Source organism: Pristis pectinata, chromosome 8, assembly GCF_009764475.1.
Source record: "Pristis pectinata isolate sPriPec2 chromosome 8, sPriPec2.1.pri, whole genome shotgun sequence".
NCBI classification, from domain to species: domain Eukaryota; kingdom Metazoa; phylum Chordata; class Chondrichthyes; order Rhinopristiformes; family Pristidae; genus Pristis; species Pristis pectinata.
The window spans coordinates 66,762,960-66,789,199 of NC_067412.1; the positions used below are offsets into that span (position 1 = coordinate 66,762,960).

Below are 26,240 nucleotides of genomic sequence, written 5' to 3' on the forward strand. Positions count from 1 at the left end.
GAGACTATGGACTCGTAATTGAGTTGAAATTTTCCTTTTATGATTTTTCTTATTTCCAGTTGGAAATATTCCCTATGAAGCTACAGAAGAACAGTTGAAGGATATTTTCTCTGAAGTTGGTCCAGTGTTGAGTTTCAGGTATCATCTTTGTATACAACGTACAATTGGTTGTTGTCACTTTGTGCATGCAATTCTTTAGAAAGGTGTAAGTATCCCAAAAGGAATCTTGATCTCTTGATTTATATTCCACAGGAGTTTTGCTGTGGAGATAATTTAACTCCACCTTGCCCTCCAATAAAACATTGGCATTTGACCTTAAGTTCCAAAATTCAGCTAGCCACTGGTATGTCTCACCCATCTATAATAATTCAGTAAAAGAAAGCTGGCAATGGGACAAACCATTTGTTTGAAACAATATATTTTCTTACAACACAGTACAGTTCTGAACAACATGTTGAGAATTATGGGGTTGAGTGTCTTGGGACACAATGTATTAGTTTTATTGGATCTTATGTTGCCATTGGTTGCAATGTTTTAATAAAGTATCTTGGCTGCCTAATACCTGTATAATGCTATAATACAAAAATAATGATTTATTTTGGACCTTTCATCTCTGCGCCTTTCTTAAGTCTTCTGTAGTTAATTCATTATCTCTAATGTGTTAGCACTGAGGCAGAACCTCAGCCGTTTTGCAGATAATGAAGAGCGAAACATGAAATTGATTACCACAAAACTAACAAATCGAGTTTACCTGTTTGGTGGTTGAAAGATAAATGGAATATTTTATGCATTTATTTTTGCTCTGTACCATTATTACTAATGATGACTTGCAGGAAGTTGGAGTCCTGCAATTCTGATTTCTGAAAGAGATCCTCTGATTTCATGTTTGCTACTTTACTCAAGTCTTGCTAAAACAATAAAGTTTAGATTGCTTACAGTTAGAAAGTATTTAAATCTATTCTTTTAAAGAAAAGCCTTGTAAGGCCAACTAATACAAAGTTTTCTCTTGGTGAATGCATACACCACATTTGCATTATAAATCTAGTTGCAATTCCCATGATAAAGACTCATGTTTCTTAAACTGTACAAATTGGGGGTGCAGTATGTAAAATGTGATCAAGATTTGCAATGAAAAGAAACCAAAGCAAGTCAATTTTTGCTTATTTAAAAACACAGCTAAATGGAAATGAAATAACATAGGTATGTTTCTAGTTTATATGTGAAACCTTGAGAATTTAATTCTGAAAACATAAAATGGAGAATTTGTTAGAGTTTACCAAACAAAAAAATGAAGCTCCTTTTCTGTTACACCTATTTGGTTGAACCATTTTCTGTCTTTGGATTTCATTTCAGTCTTTCCTGGCAGCCCACCAAAGATTGCTATGAGAATATAAAATACCACTCAAAATGTGTGGTACTTGAGGCAAAAATATATTAATTTTTATCTTTGCAAGATGGGATCACTGTCACCTCAAAATCAACAAATTATGGATTCTCGACCCATTATGAAATGGATAGCATGACTTAAAACCACTCAGCCTATGTTGTCTTCCTGTTTAGATGGATATAAAGGATCACTTCCGTGCTAGGGAGTTCTTCCACTGTTAGTCCAGCTTTTAGGTTATAATCAGGATTGTCTGAATTACATCAACTTTGTATATTGAAATTGGTCATTGATCTTGTTTATTGTTTGTCAGACCTTCCTGTGTGTGAACTAGTTACCATATTTGCCTGCGTAAATAAGAACATTTTGAAAGGATTTCTGTCTCTGAGGTGCATGAAGACATCTCAAAAGTGCTGTATAAATAAGCCTTAAAGAAATTTGCTGCATCAGATCACGTTGCTAGGCCACTTCCTTAAGTGTCAACATGTTGATGTGAGCTTGGAGTGATAGTGTAATGACAGATGGTTTCATCATTTAAGAACATGTATAAATAAGTTACATTCTTACTTAGAAAATTTTAAAACTGAATTCAAATTCTACCACAATAGAATTTAAACTCTTTCTATAGATTATTGGTCCAAATTTATTACATTACAGGGACTATCAAATCTTCCTTGGGAAGTAGGTGTGTCCAATAATAACTTCAGGAATCAACCAGGTCATATGGGACTCTTTTAAAAGTTAGAATGAATAGGGTTGGCAAATTTCTTTCATAAAGGAATTTATTGAACCATTGGGTTTTTATGACATTTATTAGCTTCTGTGATAAATTTTCAGTATTTTTTTTTCCCTCCACACACACACATTTATGGAATTCATTTTTATAAACTACAATACTAGGATTTTAGTGGTTCTAGATCAGTGGTTCCTAGCCATTTGGAATGGAAGCCCCACTGCTTCACACTTTGTAAAATACGTGCCCTGACCCCAATAAACTCCTGGTGCCATCATGGACCATTTCTGTAGAGGAGCTGTCCTGCAGATTTTCAGTGACTATGAGCAGCTCTCTGCCTGAGGCTGCTGGTGTGCAAATATATTTTTTATTTATTTTTACTTTGTTAATTTGTGAACTTGCTAACTAAGTTTACCTCCTTTGTTAAACCCTCATGGATCACTTGTATGATCACTAGTTGGATGACCGTTGCTCTAGGTTATCGATCCAGTGCAGAAGAGGGAAAATTCATGGGGAAATGGGGTCCTGTATGTTTTGATGGATTGGAATTAAATATTCCTAAATGCTTTTGATGTTAAGTTTGTTTTCTTTTAGCAATATGAAATCAATATTTCAGCTTATTTGTATAATTAAAAAGTTGATTACCCTTTAAAGTGTATTACAAGCCAATTGTTTATCATTTATGATTAATTCATTTTAATATACTAAACAAAAATAGCACACAACGATGTAACGTTTTGGATGGTTTGGACTTGCATTTAGATCATTGGAACTTCTTTATTCTCCAGAACAAATGGCCTAGTTCTCTGTTCTTATGTACTAGCATTTTGTGCAAATATAAATGGAGCACCTTTTAATTTTGTCTTCCTGTAGGCTTGTATATGACAGAGAAACTGGTAAACCCAAAGGTTATGGCTTCTGTGAGTACCAAGATCAGGAGACTGCACTCAGTGCCATGCGTAATCTCAATGGGAGGGAATTTAATGGAAGAGCACTGCGAGTGGACAATGCTGCTAGTGAGAAGAATAAAGAAGAGCTCAAGAGTGAGTATGAATTAATACCACAACAGTCAGACCTTTCTTGACTGCTCAAAGGATAAATAAAATGCTTCACTGATAAAGATTTCCATTTTTAGTTTTTCAAAACAGCTATTTTTCTCACCTTATGTCACATATCATTTAACACAAAGTGGGGTCTTGAAAGACTATATGTGAAAGTGGAAGATGAGAATTCTGAAAGGAGGCATTCAGTTTCTGCTTCACATGATAGTCTTAGCTGTTACTTTGCAATTTGGTTAAGAGTCTTGTGTGGATTCCTCAAACGTGGTCTGTTGATAATTACAAATACTTAAATTGTAAAGCCTCCACCAGAGTAGATCTTTAAATGTCAATCAGTCTCATTGTTGATTGAGGATTGTCATTAGTTTTTCATTAGCACCCAATACAAGAGGCCGCAATCCCACATTCTATGTTTTCTGTGGAAATATGTCCATTCTTGTTAACAATGAACCCATTGTTGAAGTATGTCATTTAGGGGAAATTAAGACTACTGTGTTCTCCTGCTTTTTCTACGGCAGAAAATACCACATTGGTAGTTTGATGCATTCAGACTAAACCTGTATGGCTAGGATTTTAGGAGTTGATTCATCCAGTTTGCAATGAAAACAGAACAGCTTAGTTGAAACAAACATATTTATTCTACTGTAATTTTGCAAAATGGGGTGTAATGTTGGATGTAATTTTGCTTGAATATTGTTTCCACAAATTTTAAATCCTTGATTTTGGCAGCAAGGACTTGTGCAGTTATTGTTCTACTTGGATGACAATACACGTGATTTTGTATCACCAGCCAGAATTAAATACCACACATGAATTTTAGAGTTTTAATGGAGCTTAAAATTTTCCTGGGTCAGTGTTGTCAACCTTCCTTGACCAATAAATGGGAATTGTGGCAAAAAATGGTAAAGTGAGCCCTAAGTTTATCACAATGCCATGACAAGACATAATTCAGTTTGGACCTAGAATAAAGTCTTCATCCCAAATCATTTTCAGATTAACGATTCCTTTGGTTAACCTGCTTTCTGTTCTCCATGTTGAAATAGAAAACAGCCAGCTTTCATTTCAACATTTAAAAAAAATTAAAACAAAACTGTTCCTCTTGTAATAGGGGTGGATAATTAAAGAAAAATATGCATTCTTGTATGCCTGATATGTAGATATTATATTTCAAAGCCGCTGGGGATAATATGATATTAGCAATACATTCCTTGTAATACTTATTTGTGCTGCTTTTCCAGATTTGGGCACAGCAGGACCTGTCATGGAATCTCCTTATGGAGATCCAGTCTCGCCTGAAGATGCTCCAGAATCCATCAGTCGTGCTGTGGCCAGTCTTCCACCTGAGCAAATGTTTGAACTCATGAAGCAAATGAAGGTTATAATTTCACTTAATTATAAGCACTTAATTGCCTTTCAGTAGAAAATAATAGTTTTTTGCTTTGAGTGACATTTAAAAACAGAACCCATATCATGGAAGATAGTCCATTGTATCTATGGTTCCACATATGCTATCGGTTTGAAGGGTGAAAATTTTGAACAAGCTGTCATTTTGTTCCTTTCATTCTCCATTCCAGTAAGGAGACTGTGAAGGATCATAGTGGCAACCACTTTGGATAACTGGAGATTTCTCTTGGGTATACGTGGATGTGGTTTTGACAGAGATTTTGCAGAATGTTTCAGACCCACTTTCTTAACAGGGCAAGTTCAGAAAAATATCAGATCACCCTTTGTTAGAAAAACTTGTAATCATTAGGTGAAATCTACCTGCAGTGTTGTACTCAAAGTAATGGATAAGACATGTATCCACTTTCCCCATGCAGCGAGATGCTGGCCTCTGCCTCTCTATGCAGGAAGATGTTAAAGAGTCATCTGTTCCTCCACATTCTCACATAATGCTTTACTCTGCACCAGGGAAATATTTTAAAGAACTTGCTTTGCTCGATTCCAACTGTAAAATATCGTCTGCAATTTTTAACGTTCAGCAAAACACTGATCCTAACAGAGCCAGTGTTGAGTAGAAATGCAACAATTACTGTCTATATATAGAAGTTTTTTAAAAATGAAAATCTTCCATTCATCTCACAAAAGAATATTTAATAATGTATTCACAGCTGGAAGGCAGACAATTATTTTTGGGGTTATGTTTGGGTTCTAGTCATAAACTTTCTTAAACTGGTTTTCTCTGTTTTGAAGGACAACCAAAGGATCCAAAACTATTGCTCTTGGAAAGAGTTAGAGTCCCTCTGTTTTCCACCCATTGCCATATCCAGTTGGGCATAGTAAAAACTACTGGTCTGAATTGTACTCGTTATTTCTGTTTCAGTGGTAAAAGTTAGCCTTTACTCATTTAACTCTGCAGAGAAATGCTTTTCCAGGCAATGCAGCTGAACTGAACTTGGTGGAATGGAAGTGAATTAAACATGTTTATCATCAGATCATGCTTTGATATTTCAACAGTTACAGTACAATGTTGCCCATATATTTGAATAGTGGCAGAGAAGTCAGATTTGCTGCATCATAGCTCCATCTATGCAGGTTCGATCCTGACCTTAAGTGCTGTTTGGAATTTGCAAGTTCTCCCTGTGACAGGGTTTCCTCCGGGTGCTCCGGTTTCCTCCGGGTGCTCCAGTTTCCTCCCATATCTCAAAGATATATTGGTAGGTTAAATGGCTACAGTAAGTTGCCCTTAGCGCAGGTAGGTGATAGGAGAATCAGGGGGAGTTGATGTGTATGTAAGAGGGAATAGGTTGCAAGAAAATAAGCAAACAAAGGGGATTAATGGGATTGCTCTGAGAGTCAGCACAGACTTGATGGGCCAAATGGCATCCTTCAATATTGTAAAATAATATTCTCTGACTTTCAGCTCTGCATTCAGAACAGTCCTCAGGAGGCTCGTAACATGCTTTTACAGAACCCACAACTGGCATATGCACTCCTACAGGCACAGGTTGTCATGAGAATTGTGGATCCTGAAATTGCAATGGTGAGTGAACACCTTTGCAAACTCTTCCAACTACCATGCATACAAATAGTGTTGCTGTGTGAATCATGTTAAATGTGTACTCCTGGGAAATGTTTGGATTGAACAGTTGGATTTCTAGTGAGGCTTTAAGGTCTGATCCAAACATTTCAGTGTTCATTAGATTTTGACAATGTTGAACACATTCTTAACAAGGAAATGTTGAAAGTTACCGTCATGTTTTGGTCTTTTCAGAAAATGTTACATCGTCCAGCCAATGTTACACCACTTATTTCTTCTGGCCAACCTGTGGCGGGGCCAAATGCTCCAGCAGCTCAGGCTGCTCCTCCAGTCTCCCAACCACAGCCAATGGTAGGTTCTGTTTTTTTATATATCCAAACAAACCATAATGTTACGTACTGTTTGATTGTGTGTATGTGCATTACTTGAATTTTTGTGTTGTTTGGGATTTGTGATTTTAATGTTAAATTCTGGAATTTGTGAGAAGTGGAATTTGACTTAGTCATTCACTGTAAACTGGTAGTCAAGACGATGTGATGCAGATTCTTATGTGTAATAAGAGTCCTTAGGGTTCTGTAGAAATAAAATATGGCCACTGAAATTGAATGAGTTGTTTTTTTTTCCCAATTCATTTTCTGGTGTAAGGAGCGTGCCCAAATAACCATTCTTTGTATGCAGTCAGCCAGGGAGGTCCATGTGATTGATCCTGATTATGGTTATACTCCATGTTGCCCAGCCTAATTTTCAGCAGTATTTGCTGCATGATAATTAAGAGGAAGAATCCTTTTTTATTTGCTTTTAACCTTTTTCTGTCCTTAGTCAAATGGGCTTGAGGCCAATTATACCTTGCTTTTCTTTAAGTTAAATGTACAGATCAGGAACTGAAATTGGTATTATTACCATGTAATTCAGTTTGAAATTTACAGTGCATTGTTCACATTTTTTTAGATATTTAAATAATCCATTGTATTTGTGTGTGTGTGTATACTAAATGTTTGATCTAAACTTCAGGATTTCTGATTTTTCAGGTTAAATTATGTATATTGTGAACAAGAATATTGTAACTTAGAGATTCACTGTAAATTAATGACCAAGTTAATATATAGAGACTATGCTGATTTGCCAAAAAATCAGAGCACATAAGATTATTTCATTTTAATGAAAGTCTGTCAGTATCTTGACCTTTTTATAGAAACATTTTTCTAAGCATTTTAATATTAGAAATGCATTTACTTATTGAAATAGCTAGTGGCTTTTTTTTTTGCAATTATCAAGTGCTGTTCCAGTATGTTTAATAATTCTCACTTGTATTTGCCTGGTTCAAATGCAACCATGAATCAATAAATTGTAGTGGAATTCATAAATAATCTGTAAACTATTTTTTCTACAAAGGAATTAAGGAAATAAACACAACTGCGAGGTTCAGTTAAATGGGCAGTATATATTTTGATCTGATCAGATTCATCTGATCCAGAGTTGCTGCTAATTTACAAAATGTTCTCGGTTTGTATTTTGTCCCCAAATGACTTGGGGCTGAGTTCCCTGAGAGCAGTTCAAAGTTGAGTGTTGAAGAGACAAACTAGATTAAATAGCTCTTCACATTGCTAGTAGAATGGATATAACTGATATGATGCTTCTATTATTTTGCAGTATCTGTGTTTTTTGAAGATTCAATTGCACATTAAATATTTTTCGCTTCACTCCCTCCCAGTATCTCATTTAGTTTTAAAATTATATGCTGCCTGCTTAATTAGAGCAGGCTGATCATAATCAGTTTGCTTGATAGAAATTAAGACTTCCTTTCATGTAAACAGGAAAAGCTGAGCACTCCTCCAGTTGAAATATGCCAGCAGACCATAGGGTTTTCTGGGATAAAACTGATCCACTGGCAGACAACTCTAATAGTTATTTTAAATCTAAAGTTGAATTATTAGCTGGGTATCATTAAAATTATTGCTAAATTTAAAATACCAAACGACTTCAATGATGCAGAGCTATTAAAAATAGATTTATAGCAAATTTTGTGATATCTGCCAAATTACAATTGGTGCCATTGGGTATGCAGTACTAAATGAGACTTAGAAACCTCCCAAAGAGACCTTAAAAAAAAAAGGTAGAGAGAAATTTATCCAATGATTGCAGAATGGCATTGTTGAAAGATCAATGTTTTTTCCTTTTTGATAATTCATGTGTGATGAATCACATCTCAATTTCAAGAAAATAATTTCCAGGACAGAAGGAAAGGCTATATAGTAGCTTCTATTTTAGTGATGTTTTACAGCGAAACAATTGATTAGACTTTGGTCAAGGGCATGAAAAAAATATCATTAAGTAAATATTTGGGCGGGTGTATTCTCTTTCATGTGTATGTGCATTTAATTTGTATTTTTGTGTTTTTTTTTTGATTAGAGTGGAATGCATGTGAATGGGGCACCTACTATGATGCAGCCACCAATGCAAACGGCAGTGTCTGTTCCTGGACCTGGACCAGTACAAGGACCGGCTGGGCCAGGGCCTGGACCTGGACCAGGACCAGTTGGGCCTGGAGGTACAAAAGTGCTTGCAGAACACTATCAAAATATACTTGTTTATCTAATTTTAATTTCCTGTTTCTTATTGCTTTTACTTCACTCTTTATCTGCTTTTCTGGTGACAGCAAAGTTAAAAATATATATATATATTGAATTTAATTCAACAGAGATTATCATTGATCTGGGTTGATTCTAAACCATTGGAGCAGTAGATAACCGTGGGTCTGCATTTACAGATATTCTTAGCATTCTTGGTGTAATTGTAGCTGAATTGTGACAGGGCAGTTAGAAAAACATAACTTGATTAGCGAGGGTCAGTTTGGTTTTATGAAACGGAAAGTGTTTGATCAATTTATTGGGATTAATTAAGGACGTGTTTGACATGGGTACCACTGGATTTACAAAAGCCATTGTATAACTCGCCACATAGAAGGTCGCTCTGCAAGGTGATGGTTCATGGAGTTGGTGGCTTGATGCACAACCTAATAAAGCATGGTTAACAGAATCATAAAAGTGGGAATGAATGGGTCATTTTCAGGTCACCATATTGTAACGTGGGTGCTGCTTGGGCTAAAGTAAGTGACTTAAGTTTATGTCATTGAGTTAAAAGGACAGATTGTAATGTATCCAAATTTATTTATGGTACAAAGCTTGGTGGAGAAGTAAGCTGCGAGGAAAAATGCAAATAATTTCAAAGGAACATAGCTTGAATGCTTGGCCAAGAAGATAGCAGATGGAGTATAGTTTGGGCAAATGTGGACTTCTAATTTTGGGAGGAAGAGTAGAAAACAAAATTTGTTTAAGTGGGGAGCAACTATTAAATGTTGGCAGATCGTGAGCCTTCTGCCAGCTTTGAGTTCTTGACCGTTGACCAGATTTTTCCTCGTGGCCAGAGGTTGTGGTGGTGCACTACAAGTGGTGGAAAATTTTAAATCGACTGCTTTGAGGTGGCTTCTGAGTTATGTAGAATGGACCATGTTTTCTTGGGTCTCTTCGTGGATCTGTTGTTGAGGGGTAGCAGGTTGGTAGAGAACCCCTGTCTTGCAGATGTTTAGTGTAAGGCCCAATTTCATAAGATAAGATCTTTATTAGTCTCATGTACATCGAAACACACAGTGAAATGCATTTCTTGCATAGTGTTCTGGGGGCAGCCTGCAAGTGTCACCACGCTTCCGGCGGCAACATAGCATGCCCACAACTTCCTAACCTGTACGTCTTTGGAATGTGGAAGGAAACCGGAGCACCTGGAGGAAATCCATGCAGACAATGGGAGGATGTACAAACTCCTTACAGAGAGCGGCAGGAATTGAACCCGGGTTGCTGACACAGTAAAGCGTTACGCTAACCGCTACACTACCATGCATGTTTGTTTTGATGAATGAGTCAATGGTGACTTGAACCTGATCTTGATTCTAGAGTGGAGGTGACATAGGTTGAACAGTTTCCTATTTATCCTGTAGATTAACTCCACTCCATGGGATGCTTGTTGAAAGTGAAGTGTAATATGGTGAGAAAGCTTGAGAAAAAGGGTTGGGACGGTGACACTACCTTTCCTGACCCCCTTGCACTGGGTTTGTTTGGATCTGTGGCAGATCCACTGATGAAGATCAGTGCTTGCATCCAATCATGTAGCAGATTACTTTTTAAGGGCAACATTGATCTTGCCCTAATGTATGTTTCAGAGACATGGACAATTGATAGCAGATGGTACAAAACATTGAGAGGTACCAAAATCCTCCATATCTGGCAGGATAAGCAGAACGTCAGGTCCCCACCTTCAGCATTGAGGCTTTAGTACACTCTGGCAGCTCTGATGGGCAAGTTACATTGATTGCATGCCAACATCACATTCCTGAAACATTTTACCACCTCTGCAAGAGGTTACCAGGAGGGGCAAGGAAGTGCTTTAAGAATGTTTTCAAAGCCTGCTTAGAAAAAGTATTAGATCCTCACCAACTTGTATATTCCTGACATGACCACTCAAAATGGAGAAAGAGTTTCAGGATGGAACTGAGAACATTGAATCTTGCATGGAACATGTGGATACCAGTGAAAAGCTCAATGAAAGTAGCAGAAGGAATGGATGATCTTCCATTTTATCCATTCACTTACTCTATCTATGGATGTCTGCAGATTGCACATTGGCCTCACCAACCACCTTAGAACTGGAGTGGAAGAAAGACCTCGATGGGCCTGCTTAAAAAACATTAAGATTGTGTTTAAAGAAATTTTGATGCCCTCCTACATGAATTACAAAGTTAATTATTATACAATTAATTAGAAAGACACATGACATCTTATCCTGGTGCAGCAAGAGATTCGAGTACAAGTCTTCTAGCAATTTTCATAGGGCTTTGTTGTGACCATGTTGGAATACTACCTTCAGGTTTGGTCTCTCTTATCTCAGGAGGGATTTATTTGTCTGAAGAAAGTAAATCTTTACTGTACTAGAATGATTTTGGGAAGAGAGAATTGTTTTTATAAGGAGAGGCCTATGGGGGATATGTTGGGATCATTTTGGACTTGGGGCATGAGGAATTTCTATTCATTTGGAAGTTTGCAAAGTCTGAGGTTCACAACCAGAGTGCTACAATTAATAAACTTCTGGAAACTAGGTATTATGGTGATTAGGCAGGAAAGTGGAATTGAGGAAAAAGATTTGAATTAAGGTCTTGTTGAATGGTGGAAGGTTAAAGGATCATGTGGCGTACTCCTCCTGTTTATATGTTCTTATTTCTGTGCATCTGCTAGTATTTGCACAGTTATGGGCATACTGTACATTCTGATCTACCTTTATTTGGGGAATATCTAGGCATTAAAATTAGGCAAATTTGTTTCTCTTTGCCTTGCAAGTTCCTTCCCTCCCCCTTCTTTATCTCCAAAGGAGTTCCTGGTGGCCCTGAATTCTCCCTTTATGATAAGGCAGACAGTAAAAATGCTAACTTGCCTTGCCTCAGGGCTCCAGAATCATTCACTGTCAACCTCTCAAACCTAGTTGAAGTTGCAACTTCAATCAGTAAGATTTTAGCTCATCTAAATCCCTTCTTTGTTTACCTTCCTTTTCTCCATAATGTTTTGATATTCTAGCATTTGTAGGACCAGTTGAAATGTTTTCATCTATTATCCATGCCTTTTTCCCTCATTGCAATGATAATCCATTGAGACAGCCAAGTAAGTGCAGCACCCTTAAATTTGGAATGCAATTTCTGAGCATCTGTTCTGGTGCACAGTTGCAGTACTCTGTTAATGTCACTAGATGGTAATCAAACTACAGTGAACCTGCTAATAGTAACAACCAAAGAGAGGCCAATGGTATCATTTTAATATATTACATAATCAACTTTCTAGTTGATTGTTGTCAGCTGGTTCAGCTATACCTTCAATTTTTGCCATTATTAGAATCTTTGAAGAAAATTAAAGTTTCTGGGAAGCATTCTTTATTCTCCTATCTGTCGGGTGGAATAGAATGACAATCTCATTGGAGGAGGCGCACACTTTGTTTGCATTAATCCAGCAGATTCCTTGTCCATTAAGGACACCTCTTGGAAACTAGCTTACCATCAAGATGATGATGGTGGGAGGGGGAGGTTGATGTCCCAAAGATGTATTTAAATAACCTGTGTAACTTCTTTTTCAGTGGGAGAACTATTAAAGTTAAGTACATGTAGCCTGCTCCAAGTAAGATGTTTGATCACCCTGTACTTCAAGTCCTCTTTCCTGATTGTTCACTGTACCAAAAATCTATTAATCTTAGCTTCCAATATACCAAACAGCCACCTTAAATGGATTTATAACCCTCTGTATGAAACAAAATAACCTCTTCATCTCAGTCATAACTGATTTGACTCCTTGTCTTTAGACTATGAATCAGAATCAGGTTTATTATCACTGACGTATGTCATGAAATTTGTTTTTTTTTGTGGCAGCAGTACAGTGCAAGACATAAAAATTACTATAAGTTACAAAAATAAATAGAGGTAGTGTTCATGGGTTCACAGACCATTCAGAAATGTGATGGCAGAGGAGAAGAAGCTATTCTTGAAACGTTGAGTGTGGGTCTTCAGGCTCCTGTAACATGAAGAGGGCATGTCCTGAGTGGTGAGGGTCCTTAATGATGGATGCTGCCTTCCTAAGGCACTGCCTCTTGAAGATGTCCTTGATGGTGGGGAGGGTTGTGTCCATGATGGAGCTGGCTGAGTCTACAACCCTCTGCAGCCTCTTTCGATCCTTCATATTGGAGCTTCCATTCTAGGCAGTGACGTAACCGGTCAGAATGCTGTCCATCATACATCTATAGAAATTTGCACAAGTCTTTGGTGACATACCAAATCTCTTCAGACTCCTAATGAAGTAGAGCCGCTGGCATGCCACCTTCGTGATTGCATTGATGTGTTAGGCCCAAGATAAATCCTCTGAGATGTTGACACCCAGGAATTTTAACAGGAACTTGAAGCCCTCTAGTTTTCAATTCTGCAATGTGAATGATCAGCCCTTTTACCAAAGTTATTAATCCCTCTCAGAAGCTTGATTCTCAAGTCTAATGAGTTTAGATCAGGCTTCTTCAATCACCTCTGGAATCAATCATGTAAATTTTGCACTGACTCCGAGGTTGCTCTACCTTCCTTGGGTACATCACCAAAATTGCACAAATGTGGTTACCAGAGCCCTGGAACATGTCACCAAGTCTTTCATACTCTTTGTATTCCAACCCCTTTGTAATAAACATCAGTATGCCATATTTCTTTGTAGTTGCTTGCTTTATCTGCTTGGTTACTTTTTGTTTTTTTTTACTGTAACTACCCTTTGGGTGCCACATTATCAGATGTATTTAAAGATTCAGTTATGTTACATCCATTGATCCCTTTATCCACCCTGCTAACTGCATCCTCAAAATAAAACTAGTAAATTTGTCAAACATAATTTTTCCTTCATAAAGTGATGGTAACTCTGCCCAGTCATATTATGATTTTCTAATTGCCTTTTTGCTCATCATTAGTAATGCATTCCAGCATTTTTTAAACAACTCATGTCAGGTTAACTGGTCTGCAGTTGCCTCTTTCTTCCTTTTCTGTCTGTGATATTATATTTGATGTCTTCCAACCTGAGGGTGGCAAATTTATTTAAAAAGGGCTGCAAGTACAAGCCAGGCAACTACAAGCCAGTGAGCCTAACATCAGTGGTAGGAAATTACTGGAGAGGATTCTGAGGGGCAGGATATACCAGGATTTGGAAAGGCAAGGACTGATTAGGGATAGTTAGCATAGCTTTTTGCATGGGAAATCATATCTCACAAATTTGATTATGTTTTATGAAGAGGTGACCAAGAGGATTGATGAGGGCAGGGTGGTGGACATTGTCTACATGGACTTTAGCAGGGCCTTTGACGAGGCCCCACAAGGTAGGATGGTCCGGAAAATCAGATCACGTGGGATTCCAGGTGAGCTGTCCAATTGGATACAGAATTGTTTTGGTGGAAGAAGGCAGAGAGGATGGTAGTGGAGGGACGTTGTTCAGATTGGTGGTCTGTGACCAGTGGTGTGCCGCAGAGACTGGTGCTGGGTCCCCAGTTGTTTGTCATCTATATTAATGACTTGGATGAGAATATAGTTGGCATGGTTAGTAAGTTTGCGAATTGCACCAAAATTGATGGTGTAGTGGGCAGTGAAGAGGGTTATCTTAGGTTACGATGGGATCTAGGTCATCTGGGGAAGTGGGTCAAGAATGGCAGATGGAATTTAACTTTGACAAGTGCGAGGTGTTGCAGTTTCATAAGTTAAACCAGGGCAGGACTTTCACATTAAGTGGTAGGGCCCTGGACAGTGTTGTGGAACAGAGGGACCTAGGGATACAAGTACATAGTTCTCTGAAAGTGGTGCCAAAGGTAAATAGAGTGGTGAAGAAAGTGGTTGGCACACTTGCCTTCATCTGTCAGTGCATTGAGCACAGGAATTAGAATGTCACGTTACAACTGTATGAGTCATTAGTGAGATCACACTTGAGTATTGTGTGCAGCTCTGGTCACCCTGCTCTAGGAAGGATGCCTTTAAGCTGGAAAAGGTGTGGAAAAGATTCACAAGGATGATACCAGGACTGGAGGGCTTGAGTTACAAGGAGAGGCTGGATAGACTGGGACTTCTTTCCCTGGAACTTAGGAGGCTGAGGAATGGCCTTGTAGAGCTATATAAAAATAATGAGAGGCAGAGATAAGGTGAATAGTTAGTCTTTTTCTCAGGGTAGAAAAATCTAAAACTAGAGGTCATAGGTTTAAGGTGAGAGGGGAAAGGGACCTGAAGGGCAATTTTTTCACATAGAAGGTGGTGGGTATATGAAACAACCTGCCAGAGGAAGCTGTGGAGGCAAGTATGATTACAACCTTCAAAAGACATTTAGTCAGTTATATGGATAGGAAAAATTTAGAGGGATATGAGTGGCAAATAGGACTAGCTCAGGTAGACAACTTGGTCAGTGTGGACAATTTGGGCCAAAGGGCCTGTTTCTGTGCTGTCTAACTCTGACTATTTCAGAATCTAAGGAACTTTTAAAAATCATAACTAATGCATCCATTTTGGCTCTTGCCCACCTCCGCCAGAATATAATTGTGTATTGCAGCAATATTCTCTTTCCTGATATATACACTTTAACTGCATGAATTACTGCCCACAGGAAACATGCAGCCTCAGATGGGTCTTGCTCCTTCAGGACCGGTGCCAATGGACAGAGGACAAGGTATTGGGCTTGTTTTTTTTAAACTTGTTGATAGGGCTTAAAATTGATGATGTCCTTTGTTTTTAAATTAACCGATCATGGGTATGTAACTTTTTAATACAACTCTTTAATGACAAGGAAGGGGGATTGCGCTTGAATTTCAAGGAGGTAGTAACAGCTGTTAGGTTCATTTATGTTTTTTTTCATTGTACAGTATTTTTCATCATGTTTCCTGTTCATAGCAGTTCTAAATGTTGAGTTCAGTTATTAACTCAGAAAATGAAGCAGTCCAGCTCCTGTATGCAGAAAGATCTAGACAGTATTTGGACATGAGCTAATAAGTAGCTGGTAACACTTGTGCCACACAAGTGCAGATACTGACCAAAAGTCTAACCCTTGACATTCAGTGGCATTACTATTATTTCAGGTCCACTAGTAATATCCTAGTAGAGGTCTGCTCAGCAATAAAATTAAAACGTGACTGACTGCAGTCAATTCAAACCTGCCCTGAACCAGAACCAGAGCCATAAATTTTTCCATATGTGACCTGGCTCTGAGGCATTTGCAGAAAGGTGGGACAATAAGACTTGTTATGTTGTATGTGCATTATCTTTGATCAAGCACAATAGTCACATTGTAATATTAAACCATCCTGATGTGGAGAAGATGTTGAGCTGAGCTGATAGGGCATGGCCAACCTAATTTGAAAAGGAATATTTTAGTAAAATATGTGCCCAAACCAACCTGAACCAAACATGTAGCTGGCCTTGCTAAATTATATATCCTTGGGGTCATCATTGATCAGAAACTCTATTGGAATACTGTGTCTACAGGAATATGTCAGAGTTTTGTCTGCTGATACTCCAAAACATTTCCACTATGTACAAGGCTCTTAAAAAGCATGATGAAATACTCTGCCTGTGACTGAGTGAGTGCAGCCCCAACAACAGTCAAGAAACTTTGTACTAAACAGGATAAAGCAGCCTATTTGACTGATGCCCTATCTACCATCCTGAGCATTCATTCTCTCTAAAGCTAGCGCACTTTGGCTGCAGTGTTTGCATCTACAAAATATACTGCAAGTACTTTCCCGGGCTACTCAGGCAGCACCTCCCAACTCGTTACTTTTACAGGCAGCACAAGTAGGTTTCCCCCTTAAGTTGCATGCTCTCCTGATTTGAAAATATATCAGTGTTTCTTCACCATCACTGTGTCCAAATCCTCAAAGTTCCTACCCAACAATCCTGTGGGAGTACCTTCATCAGAAGGACTGCAGCAGTTCAATGGGTGGCTTCTCACTACGTTAGGAAAAATCTTCTTCATTTAGCCTTCAGAAATTATTTGAAATTAGTAGTCATGGTATGTAAGACTTAAGCAGCATTTAGACATGAGCTAGTAAGTAGCAATTAACATTCGTGCTTACATGTACCAGGAAATGGCTGTTTCCATCAAGAGTCTAACCATGTACCCTTGACATTCATTACTGTCACCAAGTCCTCCACCAGCAGCAGCTTGGAAGAGCTCAGCAATAAAATTTAAAATCTGATTATAACCAATCCAAATCCAAACTGAACCAAACCAAAGGCAGTTTCTTGATGGTAAACATCACATCAAAACCTCCAGCTTTCTTGGCCAGTAAGTACAAAACATGCATTTATAATTGCCAACCCAACTGGTCCATTACAACAATCACGTAGACTTCATCTCACCCAGTATCTGCATTTTTGTTTATTTTTCATAAAATATATCTTTCTGGGTACAAGGCTAAGTAGATCATGTCTTGCATGCAGTAATGCAATTGTAGATAAACTTGAGAGTTGTGGATAATGTGACATGATATTTCTGCTTATGTTTGATGCATCATTGTGCTCCTCTGATTTTTCCTGTGTTCTGAAAAAAAAGTCATTTCTTTTTCATTTTAGTCTTCTACTTGTGATTAGTGTAGCATTCAAGGGTGGAGCCCAGTGAAGAAATGCCAGTAAGATATTTATACTGAAGTGGAGGTAATGAAAGGAATCCCTGCAGTGTAATTCTATCCAATTGCTAACTTACAAGCATTCGTGAATTGTGGGTGATCCAGTTGTGTGAATCCCTGCATTGGCAGAAAGACGATTAATGTTAAATTTTGAATTTAGACAAAAATACTGATCTTTGGCCTATTAGTTCAACGTTACCTAAAATGTTTTTACACACTTAATAGTCAAGTGATCTATATTTATCACATTACAAGTTTGAGTCCAAAAATAAAGTAAATGATTTTACTGAGTTCCTATCAGTTTCCCTGAAAGAATGAATGGACTGTGTGTGTATCATACATATATTTCCCCCTCCCCCTCCCCCTCCAAACAGGTGTTTATAAACCTCTCTGTACATAAAATGGCTATGCATAGATTCAAGGTTTTGTAGAGTTTACTAGGATCTTTTATGGTTAATTGCTGAGATAAATTCTGATGGACTTCAGTGTATTTGTTTTCTGGCACAGAGGTTTGCCAGTAGTTTTTTCCAAATTGTGAAATGGTCAGAATTCTAACTTGGTAGAAAAATAGAGAATTAATTGAACTTGTTGGTAGTCCTTTCATTACACAGCATTTTGTTTTACCTAACTACTTGATTTCCTTAATTTTTGAGGACTTGCTTAATGACTAGTTTTTCTTGCTTATGTTACTTGTCATTTGCATTTTTATAATTTGATGGTCATTGTGGAGCTTTTCTCTTGCTGTTTTTGGTGGATTTTCTTATCATTTATCTTCCTAGTGAGGTTTACCCTTCATAGGAAAACATTGATCTGTTACAATGAGTGCTTCTCAGAATGCTTTCAGATATACTTCAATTTTTTTATGACACTGTTAAACATAGCCAAGTTCTTAAACAGTATTAAGCACCGTCAGTAAACAACTTATTTTGTTGCCCTTAGCAGCCATCCAGAGAGTGTTCTCGGGAGGGTTATTTCATGTGCTTCTGTTACTTTTAATGCACAAACCTGAATGTTGCAAAGGGCAGGTTATCCATTGCACTGTTCTTTTATCTCGTGTTCTCACAGGAAATATGCACTCACCTGTGGCCTCCGCAGGGACTGCACAGATCGAGAGAGGACAAGGTACCGGTCTGATTTCAATTTTTAACCTCTGATCTTATAATTTACCTGTAACAGAGACGTAAACCCTTCAGCTTTACTGGATTTCACTTAAAGAGTGTTCATTTTTGTTGGAGGAGATGCAAGGGTTAATTTTTTTTAAAAACACAGAATGAATTTCCTGTTGCAGATTTGAGGTCAGAGGTTAAATAGATTTTGGAATTATTGTGATGCATCAGTATTTGATAACTTAAACAAGAAATGTATTTCTTTGGTTGTAATGTCTGATGATGCAGTTTGCCGGGACAAAGCTCCAGTGACCAAAAAGCATGAAGAACGTGGCTGCATTCCACTGATCTTAACGGCATTCAAATCAGGAACATCACAGTGTGCTGACCACCAAGTCTACAAGCATAGTTGGTTAACCGGACTGGTGGATAAATGAGGATTACTTTTCCACCAATAGTTTTGACCTATTTTGTAACTACATATATTGTGCAGTGTCAAAGTATCCTAAATCTTGATAGTCACTTGAAGCTGGTTACACATTTTTGGAAAGATGAACTATTTTTAATTTAAAACTGTTTGACAGGCTAATTATTTGCCCTGCACTTTGATTGCTTTTTCTGATCACGTACACAGTATTTTGAAGGCTACAGCTGAAAATTTATGGGATCAAGTTGGGCTGTTGGTCTTTAATTTTCATCCCAACTCGCTGTCTAGGAGCAACTTTCAAACCACTGTTTACTGCATTCTGTTAGAATGCCTAAATAGTTTAAAGTTGCATTTCCACTAAGGACCTGATATGAAGTGTTTTGTTTTGTTGCCACTCGCATGGCATGAATGTAACTTCCCAACTATGAGCCCATGATTAGATATTGTTCTGGGCTTGCTACTTGTGGAGATGGACATCTTAACTTCCAAGGAGTTCCAATCCTGCAGTGATGTTTTAGACTGAGATTATTGGCCTGAAACTGCTTTTAGGTAAGTTATCACTGAAGCCCACAGAGAATTTCTCATTGACAGTAAATTTTATGAGAGCAGAATGATGCCATATTCAGTTAAATGCTGTCTTAAGGTCAAAGGTAGTTACTTGTACCAAACCTCTGAAAGTTGGTTCCTTTGTCCATTTTGGAATCAGACTCTAAGGAGGCCTGGTGCCAAGTTTTTGTGCAGAAACCAAACTGAGCACTGAACAGGTAATAGGTAATTGGCAAATTTTCCTTTTTTTTAACCTTGCAGTCATTGTTGTAGCAGTATTGAAACAAGCTGGCTAAAGTTTCAGCTGGCAGCACTATAATTGGTATTTCATTGAAAGTGCTAACCTTTGTTTTATCCACTGTGCTTAGCCTGCTCTTGATAATATTTGGAATCAATTATATTGGCTTAAAGCTTGCATATGTGCTGATGGGGCCTCTAAAGGAGGCTGGAATAAATTTTTACACTTGGCATTTCTGCCTGAAGATGCTTGTTGATCCTTGAATCTTGCTTTTCAAACATGCTGAGTTCTACCGTCATTCAAGATTATGCGGTTTATAGAACCCATTTCTTCCGTTGCATGTTAATGGTGTCGTACAATTAATCAACAATGTGGCAGGACTGCAGAGTAGTTGTCATACAGCAGAGAAACAGGCCCTTCAGCCCATCATGTCCCTGCTGACCATCAAGTACCTAACTATATGAATCCTATTTACCAGCACTTGGTCCATAGCATTCTAGCTTTGCCAATTCAAGTGCTCATTTAGATCACCTTAGAATGCTGTGAGAGTGCCTGCTTTCTTCTCCAACTCGGGCAGCGCACTCCAGGTTCTGGGTGGAAAAAGTTCTTCTTCAGATCCCCTCCAACCCACTTACCCTGTGCCCTAAACGTAGGCCTCCTTGTTTTAGATACCTCTGCAATAGGGAACGGTTTCTTACTATCAACTCAATCCATGCCCCTCACTTTTTTTATACCTTTTTTTTTAATCAGGTCTCCCTCAGCCTCCTCCACTCCAAGGGAAACAACCCCAGTTTCTTCTCATAACTGAAACACTCTAACCCAGAAAGCATCTTGGTGAATCTCTTCTGCACCCTCTCTAATGCAATCAGATCCTTCCTATAGTGTGGTCAGATATGTACACAGTACTCCAGCAGCAGCATAACCAGTGTTTTTTTTAAAGGTGTACCATAATCTCCATGCTCTAATATTCTTTGCCTTGGCTATTGGACAAAGTACCTACACCACTATCTTCCAGTGCTGCCACCTTTAGAGATATTTGGACTTGTACACTGAGACCCCTGTGTTCCTCAATATTCCTGCCCTAGAGCCCTACCAATGATGGTGTATGTCCTCCCAAAGTGCATCATCTTGCTGCTATCAGAATTAAATGCCAGCTGCCATTGCTCTGCCCTTATTTAACTGGTCAGTATCATCCTGTCGCCTGAGACTCTTCTTCACTATCACCAACACTACTGATTTTTGTCATCTGCAAACTTGCTTCATACTTCCTACATTCGTATCTAAATCATTAATATATATATATAAGAAACAGTAAGTGTCTAAGCACTGATCCTTGTGGTACACCATTGGTTACAGGTCCCCAGTCACAAATACAACCCTCTGCCTCCTTTCACCAAGCCAGTTTTGGATCTAGTTTGCCAACTTGCCCTGGATCCCTTGGGTTCTACCCTTTCTTTCAGTGAGATCTTGTCAGAGGCCGTACTGAAGTCTGTGTAGACTCAATCAACCACAATTAAATCAAATTGGTCAGACAGGATCTCCCCCAAGCCAAACCACACTGACTATCTTTGATTAATCTCTGCCTTTCCAGATGCTGATTACTCTTGTCCTTCAGAATTTTTTTCAAATAACTTCCCTACCACCAATGTTAGACTCACAGGCCTATAATTAACTGCCTTATCCCTATAGCCCTTTCTGAATATGTGTGTCATATTTGCTGTCCTCCATTCATCTGGTACCTTGCCTGTAGTCATTAAAGATTTAAAAATCTCTGTCAGGGCACCAGCAATCTTTTCCCTTGCCTCTCATGGCAGTCTGGGATGCATCTCATCAGGCCCTAGGGACTTGTCCACTTTTAAGTCCACTGAGATATCTAATGCCTTATTTTTAATTATAGAATGTTCTAGAATTTCACACACACTTCTAAATTCTCTGATTGCAATGTTAAATAAGATAGATGAGAAGTAGTCATTTAAGACCTCACCTTTGGCCTCTGGCTCTGCAAAAAGTGTTTTGATGTAATCCAGTGGTCGCGGTTTCTCTTAGTTCTCCCTATAGCATTCTGTTTTTACCTGTTAGGTATAGATCTTGATGTTTCTGGCATGCTCTTCTACACTCCAGATTGGTCACCTGTATTGATGCAACAGGAGGCCGAGGAAGATGCTGAGTTGTGAGGTTGCAGATTGCAGTGGCACGTTGACTATGGCATGGACTTTTGAGCTGCTTTATCCTTTTTAATTCCATCTCATATCAACACATTGTATTACCACACAATGTGACGGAGAACTTCTTAGTTAGAAGAGAACACCTTGCATCTGGAAGAAGTGCACTGTGATCAGTCCTGGCAATAATATTGTGAGCAGATACGACAGATAAATTGGTAAATATGAAATCCATAAGTTCTTACCACATGGTTCTCTCACCACACAAGTCCAGTCAATCAGTTGGTTAAGCCTGTGAGGCCAGTGGTAGTACTGCTGAGCTACTCTTGTTGATTTATATTGAATAACTCTGTTAACAGAAGATTTCCTTGCCCATGTTTGTTTTGATGGAATTTGATGGAGGTTCAGAGCGTAAGATGTGAGTTCCTAATCCATTGGCCTCTAAGTTTGAATTTGTGAATTATAACAAGACAGACAATAAGGAGCTTTAACTTTATAACATTAATGAGATTGTCTTACACCATTTACAGATACTATGAATTCTCTTACCATTGTTATAAAACACCCAAGTTACATTCAACTCACAGATACGGCTTTTGTATGACCGCCTCTAAAGTGGTCACTCTGGCCCAAATGTCCATTCTTGAGTGAACTGACTAAATTGATAACTCCACTGACTGCAGTTTCGAATAATAATGCTTCCCTGTTTTTGTCATCTTTCCACTGTTACAGATGTGTCATTAGCTACCTGATTGACCACTGAAGCACTGCCCTTCTGGTGTTCTGATTATAAGATGTACTATCTGTACCTGGTGCCTTTGCTGTTATCTCCTCATGTAGGCCTAGGATGTTGGCTCTTGTGAAAGTTTTGTCTTCCATAAATCCATGAGGCCCCATTTATCAGTTTATACTGCCCTTCACAAGTTGGGCACTTCTTCTTGCTGTGATAGACTCAAAATGAAAGATTCTTGCTTGGTAAAATTGCACAGCTGTACTTCTGTGTGTTTTTCCTTTCAGAGTTTTATTTCTCCATTTAACCATCCATATCCAGGAAGATAATTCTAATGGAGTCATTGAGTACCAAGACATTTCCTCCTTGATGGTATACTAACCATCTCACCATTTGTGGGATAGGACGTACCATGGGTGGTAATTTAAGTCAGTAATATCGGTTATAATTATTCTTATGGAATATGTCAGATTTTGGTTCATAAAGGCAGCTGCCCTAATTTTTGGTGTGCTTCCAGATGTTGCTGTGAGGATTATATTGCAGGGACAACTGAGTGAGGCATTATATTTGGATATGACAGTGTCAATGCCATATGCTTATTTTGGTTTTATTCTGGGTTTTTCTTGGCACAGATTTGATACAAAGTGGCTTACTGGACCATTTTAGAGATAAGCCAAATCTTGCGTTGTTATGATCATTATCTGCTAATGTTCCTGTACTGAAATCCAGTGCACTTGACCTACCCAACTCCCCAGAACTAAATCCAACATCTCTTCCCTCAATTGGATCAGAAACATTGCTCTAGAAAATTACCCTAGACACATTTTACAAACCCTTCACCCTCCCTGCCTTTAACACTATTACTATCCCGGTTTACACTAGGATAATTAAAGTCCCCCATTATAACAACACCATAGTTTTTGTACTTCCCTATAATTTCCCTGCACGTTTGCTTCCCTATCTCCTATTTGTTGATGGTCAGTAGAATACATCCAGCAAGGTAACGTTCTCTCTACCGGCTCTAACCAAAGAGATTCTGTCTGTGACCTTGCTTGACATCCTCTCTCTCCAACACAGTAAAAGTCTCTTTAACCAATGCTGCTCTTTTTTCCTTCCAATCATTCTTGAATACTTTATATCCAGGAATATTTAATGCAAGAATCTTCAATGCCCAGTCCCATCCCTTTTTGAACCAAGTTTGTGTTATTGCCACCACATTACATTTCCAAGCAGTTATCTATGACTGTACAAGCATGATAAACCAGTTGTTATTTCATTTTCACTGACCCCAGTAAAGTCCATATGCTGACCTAATCCATTGTGAACTGTCTTCCCTATTTTGTTTTACTTTTTTTGCCGTGAATTTTATCTTAATCAACTTTCCTTCCTTTGACTCTACTAGTGCATTCTTATGCTATTATGCTTTCCCCATTTCTGATGCACCCTGGTTATCTTTGCCCCTGTCATTGCCATGCATAATTGCCATTTCATTTTCCTTTACCTTCCTAAGTAACCGCTCACCTGAACCCCTACCTTCTGTTTCCAGCTTAGCTTTTTTTCTCTTCTGTTTCTACCCTAGGTTCCCATACCCCAGTAACACCAGCAGACTCCCCCATCAGAATATTGGTGTCATTCCTATTGAAGTACAACCCATTAGACTTGTAATGGTACAAACTTTCTCATAAACAGTCTTAATTCCTCAAAATTCTACACCATCTTTCCAACCATGCATTCATCTGCTCTGTACTCACAAAAACATGATAGTAATCCATTGGTTATTACCTTGTAAGATCCTGGTTTGTATCCCCTCTCCTAGCTTCCTAAACTCTTTGTTGGGCCTCATCTGCCTATGCTGTTGATACTAGTATGGACTGCAGCTTCTGACTATTTAATTTTTCTCTTCCTTAATAGTGTCCTAAATTTAAGAATTTTACTCCAGCCATTATTTCCTGAAATATTTCTCCTTGGTGATTGTTGATTTGAGCTAATGTTTTCTGGAATTGTAATAAACAGTGAATTATAACTTGTTATAACTGGATATTATATTTCTTACAAAAGAATGTGTAAATGAAGCAAAAAACAAACTGCTGGAGGAACTCAGTGGGTCAGGCAGCATGTTTAGAGGGAAATGTACTGTCAATGTTTTGGGTCAAGAAGCTTTAGTCCCCATGAAGGGTCTCAACCCAAAATGTCAACTGTCCATTTCCCTGCACTAATTATATATTTATTAACTATAGTAACTGTGGAGATTTCACAAAGATCTGTGTGATTGTTGTGACAAAAATTAAACATCCTTCTTGATTTGTGGGACACGTATGTAATTTATGGTATCTTTGAGACATCCTTTCAATGTTGGCCTTTGTTATTCCTAATATTATAAGGTAGTTTGACACCTCTGTTTGTATACAGAGTGGAGAGATTCCAAAGAATCCTTTTTCAAATGCTCAAAACTGAAGTTTATTAATTGAAACCACAAAACATAGTAAAATACAGAATATAAAGGTAGTCACGTCAGCAATGTCTTAGAGTGGTGCCAACATTTGAAACAGCAACAAAACAGACATTGTGACCATTATTACTGCATTTGTCTATTCTTAGCACGTCTTTTCTTTCAGTATTAGCTGTTGCTTCACTTTGTTATCTGATCCTTGATAAATGTGTACGCTATTTCAAGGCCTTAAGACTTTCAATGAAGCAATGTTTCTCTTAATGACAGGTCCTCATAAACACAGTTTTTCTTTGTCTAGGTTTTGTCAATTTTAGCAACAGTTGAAGCTGTACTTGTATCCATTTCTAAAAGTGAATCGGAAATCCGAGGAGATTTGGAAACTTAACAATGTTCTCTGATATGTACTGTGGTTGCACTTTTAATATTTTTCAGAAAGGCAACGGAAGTTATTTTAGATTATTAAAAAAAAAATCAACCAATGTAGAGAGCCCTATGTTATACTCAGTGAGGCTTTTGGTTTATAACTCATTTTTTTTTTGTTAAACAACATATTCCCCAAAAAAGGAACAACCTGGTTGTCATTTTTAAAACTACTTCCAAAAGCTATTGGTAGACTCCTTGTGCCTGATTTAGTCATTGCTACACATCGTGTATTTTTGTCTTCCAGCATTGACAGCTAAAATGTAATTGACAGACGAGGTTGATCGGTCTCCAGTGAAATTGGCAGATTGTGAATAAAATAGAGAATTGATGAAAATTTGGAGCTGGAAATGTGAAATCATCTGTATTAGGAAGCAGGCTGGAGTCATTCTTGCACCCACCATTAGAATTTTGGTTTTTAATGCTGTGTATATAATGGATGGTTGGCACAATGGATTTTGTTGTCACAATTGGCTTTTCAAATGTTTAATTTAAAACGTTAACTGAATATGGGGAAAGGTACAAGTCCATTTACAGTGGTACTTGTGTAGCATTGATTTCTCTGGTGTCTTGTCCTGTGCCCTCAACAACCACCAGTCAAGAATCCGAATAATGATTTCTGTGGACTTGATACTCCTGGATCTTCATTAGAAAGGAAAGAGCTGAGATAAATTGCAACTAAGATAATTGTATATAAGGAAGCACAACATTTAAGAAATTAATAAATGGTTAGAGATTCTTGAATGAGTCTCAGCAATAATTTCAAAACAGTTTGGATGAGAACTGAGGCAGAAGT

General features: G+C 38.1%; 1 protein-coding gene across 3 annotated transcripts in view; it reads left to right on the plus strand.

Moving 5' to 3' along the window:
- cstf2 (cleavage stimulation factor, 3' pre-RNA, subunit 2) overlaps window positions 1–26,240 on the plus strand; it is a 58,477-nt gene that overhangs the window by 1,185 nt on the left and 31,052 nt on the right. For 2 of the 3 annotated variants that reach the window (XM_052022448.1, XM_052022446.1), the window contains exons 2-9: window positions 60–138; window positions 2,991–3,160; window positions 4,414–4,550; window positions 6,039–6,158; window positions 6,390–6,506; window positions 8,565–8,703; window positions 15,350–15,412; window positions 18,432–18,488. In XM_052022448.1, the coding sequence (XP_051878408.1) occupies window positions 60–138; window positions 2,991–3,160; window positions 4,414–4,550; window positions 6,039–6,158; window positions 6,390–6,506; window positions 8,565–8,703; window positions 15,350–15,412; window positions 18,432–18,488 (882 nt within the window). The remainder of the gene's footprint in view (window positions 1–59; window positions 139–2,990; window positions 3,161–4,413; window positions 4,551–6,038; window positions 6,159–6,389; window positions 6,507–8,564; window positions 8,704–15,349; window positions 15,413–18,431; window positions 18,489–26,240) is intronic. The other variant, XM_052022447.1, reaches the window with a different exon arrangement.